This window comes from Curcuma longa, chromosome 13 (genome assembly GCF_044706935.1).
Source record: "Curcuma longa cultivar G26 ecotype Majalengka, Jawa Barat chromosome 13, ITB_CL_G26_1.1, whole genome shotgun sequence".
In the NCBI taxonomy this organism is placed as follows: domain Eukaryota; kingdom Viridiplantae; phylum Streptophyta; class Magnoliopsida; order Zingiberales; family Zingiberaceae; genus Curcuma; species Curcuma longa.
In genome coordinates, this window is record NC_133873.1 from 6,869,023 (window position 1) to 6,874,806 (window position 5,784).

The 5,784-nt window shown below is 36.7% G+C and overlaps 1 protein-coding gene across 1 annotated transcript; it reads right to left on the minus strand.

The window, feature by feature from the left end:
* Positions 1-575: 575 nt before the first annotated feature.
* LOC141844584 (SKA complex subunit 1 homolog) lies at positions 576-4,888 on the minus strand. The gene is made up of 9 exons (XM_074732626.1): positions 4,770-4,888; positions 4,551-4,675; positions 4,349-4,461; positions 4,189-4,252; positions 3,119-3,186; positions 2,928-3,033; positions 2,795-2,824; positions 2,535-2,648; positions 576-806 (listed from the first exon to the last, which is right to left on the minus strand). Exons 1-9 carry the CDS (start codon positions 4,864-4,866, stop codon positions 729-731), a joined length of 795 nt encoding a protein of 264 aa, XP_074588727.1. The 5' UTR covers positions 4,867-4,888; the 3' UTR covers positions 576-728.
* Between the last annotated feature and the right edge of the window lie 896 nt (positions 4,889-5,784).

Here is a 5,784-nt window from a genome sequence, read left to right on the forward strand (position 1 = left end):
TGAAATCATAACTACTATATATATTATAATTATTATAATTTTATATCTACTACAACTTGATTGTTGGATGAATCGATTTGCATTATAATAACTATAACTTCATAACTATTATTATAATGTAACTTTCTATCATTCACATTATAACTGTTATAGTGTAAATTCCTTTCGATATTTAATAAATCAAATATGCATTATAATAATTATAAAATTGTATATACTATAACATATATAATAATTACAAAACTACAACTACTATAATACATCCGACTAACTCAAGATTTAAATAAAAAATTTAGATAAAAGATAATAATACTAGATTGAACAGTATTAAAGAACAATTAAATAAATGTATATAATTGAACAATGAAAAAAGGGCACTTTTTTATTAAAATAAAAAGTGAATAATCCCTTTAATGATGTAGAAAAAAAACACTCTTTTGACTTTTACCAATCAAATTATTAAAACATAAATTAACATAAAGCTAAGAACATTTTCCTAAAGCTCTAACATGAATACAGTCAGCGCATACGGCACAAAAAAATATTTAAATCGACTTTACAAATACTAATTTTTCCTAGCACAAGTGCATTTTTACGAAAACAACACACGGAGTTACGAGCCACCGACCAATCTTTGAAAGACAATCTCGTGAGTGTTCTTGCTGAAAGAATCTTACTAGGACCCATAGATGACATTCATTTAAACGCATTCAAGAAAAGTGAGGATGTTATTGAGGCTTCTGAAGGCTAAACACACGGTGATGACCGATACGAGCTTCAACGATACGGCCAAGATGTCGAAGGACCTGTGGGCCACAAAACAGAAATTAGCACCTCACACAATGTTTAGCAATCACATGTCCACAAGAACTCCAACTATTGCTACATAGAATTTGTAGAAACTGACAAATCCAACTCACAACTTTTTATTTCAATGGCCTATAACAAGGAGTGATTTGTGGAATTTCTTATATGAAGCAAAGGCCATTACACAAGATTAGTGGAGAGGAATTACATGGTAATGATTTTGGACTCAACTGGTGCAAATTACATGTAAATACAGCTGAATTGAATATTTAGATAAACATATAATATAATCCAATAACAAAATACAACTAATTAGGACTACTATACATTTCCATTTCTCATCTACAAACTGACACCGTCAGTTTTGGGATGTGTACACCACCATGCTTGGATTAATATGTGAGACTGTGACAGTGTTGTTGAAAATTCGGTCTTTCCTTTCCTTCTAAATATATAAGAGCTGCAATAATATCTATCATCGACTACTCTTTGGAATGTAGTGGGTGTAACTCAATTGACGGTGAAAAATGGTCCATGGATAAACCGTGACAGTATGGCCCAGCCTGTAATTTGGCTTTTGGTGAGGTATTAGTCAACGAGACTAGTGCCACCCCATCAAACCCTGCACGATAAGATGTGATCTTATCCAATAAGAGAATGGGATGCAGTTGTTGGTGACAAGCAATGTTTGTACATGAGGTAATTAGATCTGAAAGGGCATTGAAGGGACGCAATATAATGAAGAGATTGGTAACCAGCCATGTTCCAATGGGAGCCCACTAGGCAGCATTGGAGGGATTATCCTCTGAACTAATTCAAACAGTGATCTAATGGATGACTTCTGCAACAGCAATGAAGACAAAGGATATAAATAAAATATCTGTCATAGCTTTAGAAGGAGAAGAGGGGTGACTTGCTAGAGTACCATGAAGGACGCATACCAGAGCATTGGCTAAGGTCTAAGGATGCATAATTGCATTGGCAAGAAATTATGAACAGGTTGCAACGTATAAATCAACACATTTGAATAGGAATTTTCCAACTTGAAACTCTTTAATTGACGCTTCAAGACTTTGGCATATGTGGAAATAGGATAATGTATAGATAGTTCATCCCACTTTCCTCAAAGAGTAGTGAAGTATTCTTGTATTAAGCGACCGTTCTATTCTTATATGTCTGAGATACGTGGGAGACATTTTGCTTGTGAGATTATTTGCCGAGGAGTATCTTATATTTATCTGAAAGTAGATAGAAGCATCATAAGGCTATCATTCATTCCATATTGTCTAGAAGTCATAAGAAGACACTAATATATCCAAATTTTCCGTGCTAAGTTGCATATTTCTAATCATGAAGTAGAGATATGAGATAGTTGTTCTTCCCATAAGGGCCAAGAACTTCAATTGCCCAAGCCAACAAGACCTTCGAATGAGATGGCTATTCTTCCCATCATCAAATCATTTGACATCTTTTGCCACGTACATTGAACTTTATTTTATTTTTTATATTTTTTCTTTTAAATTTTTCTCACCATTTCTGATCCAACCAATGATCCTACCGGCCTAATACAATTGATACCTAAGTTTGTGGAACAGCCGATAACAATACTGATATGATTAAGGAGGGAAGTATGATCATAAGAACCAAGGCAACAAACCCAAGTACCAAATTTGTGGAGCACTTCACAGGCACAATAAACATCTTGCTAACAATGATAGATGACTTACAGTTAGAATTGCTTTTCCTGTGTTGTCAAGTTTGAGTCCTGGTCCTTTTATGTCAGTTTCAAGGAAAAAGTGCTTGCCCTTCACTGAATCAGCTGATACTATATCTCTTAGTTCCTGCATTTTGACAACAAGACCAGCAGACTTGTCTAAAATTGGAGATACACATACACATACAGCATAACATGAGGATTTACAATTTGTGTATTACAGCATGTACAAGAAAACAGAAATTTGTTTGGTAACCAAATGAATGTACTTACAAGGGCCTTCTCCCAGGTGTCTTCAGCTAGCTACATGAGAAGAAGAAACAATAAGCATCTTTCATTATAACAAATGCCGATTAAGTTTTTTCTTTTTTCACTTTTTAAAAACAAAGTAGTGAGCAGCTTGAACCTTCTTCTTTGGGCATGAAATTAGGTGAGAATTTGTTTCTGCGTAAACAGCTATCTCATTGATAGCAATGTTGACCTTGTCCAATGTCAGTCTTCCCCTCATGTAACTAATCATTGAAAAGATGGAGTTGATTCAATGACCAACAACCACAAGAACATTGCAATCCATAGTTACATTAAGTATAAACTTACGATGACAGTGAGTCCAATTCATCAGAAGAAATATACCAACGGGGAGCAGGAGTCGGACCCTTCCTCATCTAAATAGGTGTAATTCATTGTTCAGCTCAAGATCAAACAATAATATTACTTGAACACAGTAGCACAAACCAATCCCACCTAGTGGGATCAAACTTGATTATTGTTGAACACAGTGGCACAAAGTTATGAGATTATGCTCAATTTAGATATAAAAAGATTGTCAGATGTCAGCAAAAGCTTCTAGGTACATGAAAAACCTAACATCAATTTGTAGGTCTGCTGTGTTACTTTTTCTTTGAAAAAAAAAACTTTTATTTTTACCATTTCAATTTTCATCTTTGCATGTGTTTCAACTACGATTGCTTTGCAGTGAACTTGTTGATGGTGGATGGTTTTCAAGGCATCATAAACAAATTTCTATACAGATAATCATTGTTTCAATTCTTGTTCTCTTTATTTTATTTCTTAATGCAGTGTTGGAAGACTGTGACACCCTCCCTGAGGTCATGCACAGTGAGTATCTGAGCCATAGCCTTAGTCCCTTATGTAGTTGGGTTGCCAGAAGAGCAACATCACTATTTTGGACATCCGACACAATTCTGGATCTCGTTGTCTAATCTTAATTTAGTTTGTTAATATCAATTCAAAAACTACTGCAGGTCTATAAAAATTAGACATTTAGACTCGATTCTAACACAATTCATCTGCAAAACAACTGCACAAAGACTTATTTATGTAGCACAGTAGAGCAAACTTGTAGATTGTAGCTTCCAAGTCCTCTTCGTGTCCATTGCACTCTGCTTTGGGTATGCCCTTTTTCTGTGTACTATATTTCGTGCTTAATGCATGATGGGATGCACTCAATCTTATCTTCACTCAAAAAGAGAAGAGAAAGAATGCCAGTTAGTTCAATAAGAGTAAAAAGTGTAAGATGAATTTAAATAGTCTTGTATACAAACTTTGTTTTTGCGCATTTAGGAAATTGACGATTTGCACATGCCAAACATTCTGATAGAGCAAATGAGATTCTATAGCAAACAAGTAGTTAAGCACTTTCTAACCTTAGGCATTGCAACAGGTTCCTCCTTAAGATGAAAAGATTCCTCCAAATCGTCTGTTACCATGCTGTGTAACACAAAAAAGGGAATTTTTGAAGAACTAGGGTTCCCAAACCATTATCCGACACCCCCCATAGATCTCAATTCATGCGTAATAAATTACCTGATGGAGGGATTGTGATCCGAACGTGACCTGGTCTCAAGCATTGCGGGGGGCATGTGAGAAAGCATGTGCTGCAGTTTTCTTTGTTGTCGTTGGGACAGCTCGATGAATTTCTACACCATAAGACGAGAAGGAAAGAAGGTAAAGAAACGAGTCCATAAGTTAGGGTTAGCCTTAAAAACGGATGCAGAACAAGAGAGACTTTGGCCTTAGGGATGACATTTCGCTCCTCTTGCAGCCGATCTTTGATCGCCTGGATCTGCGACTCCATCGTCTTCAGGGTAGTGTCGACCGCCGACAGATCAGGCATGCTGGTGGTCGGATACACTGCACGAGAAGAACAATAGGAAGATCTTTTAAGCAGAAATTCTTCAAGATCGTCGAGAAATGGAAGAAAGAGGGGGATTGTCAGATGACGCACTGTTGCGGGCGATGACAAGTTCCTGGAGCTCGATGATGCGCGATTGGAAGGAGGAGACGAGAGCGTCAAGGGACGATCCCGCTTGCTTCAGATCCATGATCGCTGATTCGCTTGCTTGGTCGCAGATTCACAGTCCGCCGAGCCCTTGTATACCTAAATCTCCGCCATTCCCGACTTTTGAAATGCTCCGGAGCCTTTTTGGAGGGCAAGTTTCTAATTTGCGCCGAGTTCTTTTTAAAGCGGAAAAATAGAAAAGAGAGAAGATATTCCCAGTTCGGGAAAAGAAATAGTTTTTATGATCAGTGAAATATAAATAAATTGAAATATATAAATTTATTTTAATATATAGAGTGTTCTTTTGACTATCAATTGAATTACCATGGCAATTAAGTGTAGTGGTAGGGCGCCCTATATAATTTTTTAAATATTTAATATTTGAACTTGCCCAATTATTTTACCTTAAAACGGGCAACCGATGTTCGGTGAAGTGCAACTCAAAGTCGTTCTCGGAGCATGGTTAAATTGTTTACTATGGAATAAATTTATTATAGTAGGTAAGGATCGAATCTCAGTGAAACCGAGACAATGCTCTCCCTGTAGTGGTCAATTGTAATTTTCTGATTTATTTTTGTTATGGGTGTTATGACCTGGTCTGCAAAGACCAGTCGAAGATCGCGACACGTCAGACAAAATAAGGTGACTTGTTCGGACATATTGCACAAGCAGAGGGAGACCTAGTCGTCACGGTGGACTTGACTGGTTGGTTGGACTTAATCAAGCACGTTCGACTCACCCAAATCCCCATCTCCTATTTACTCCGCCACTTAACTTGATCCATTTTATTTAATTAACAAACACGATCTGTCTTAGCCCGTTCTCAGTCAGGCACAATCAAAATATGTCAAACAATCATATCACCACCTTGACGGTGAGGGAATATGATCGTGGATGATCACGACAAGATATTTTCCATACCTTAGTAGGACAACTCTGACAAAATCACTGTGCAATATTC

Coding starts and splice junctions, on each gene's coding strand:
- LOC141844584 (XM_074732626.1), bottom strand. CDS start 4,866: ATGGATCTGAAGCAAGCGGGATCGTCCCTTGACGCTCTCGTCTCCTCC. Junction 3,034..3,118: donor GAATTGGACTCACTGTCATC/GTAAGTTTATAC, acceptor TTCAATGATTAG/TTACATGAGGGGAAGACTGA. Junction 2,649..2,794: donor ACACCTGGGAGAAGGCCCTT/GTAAGTACATTC, acceptor GTCAAAATGCAG/GAACTAAGAGATATAGTATC.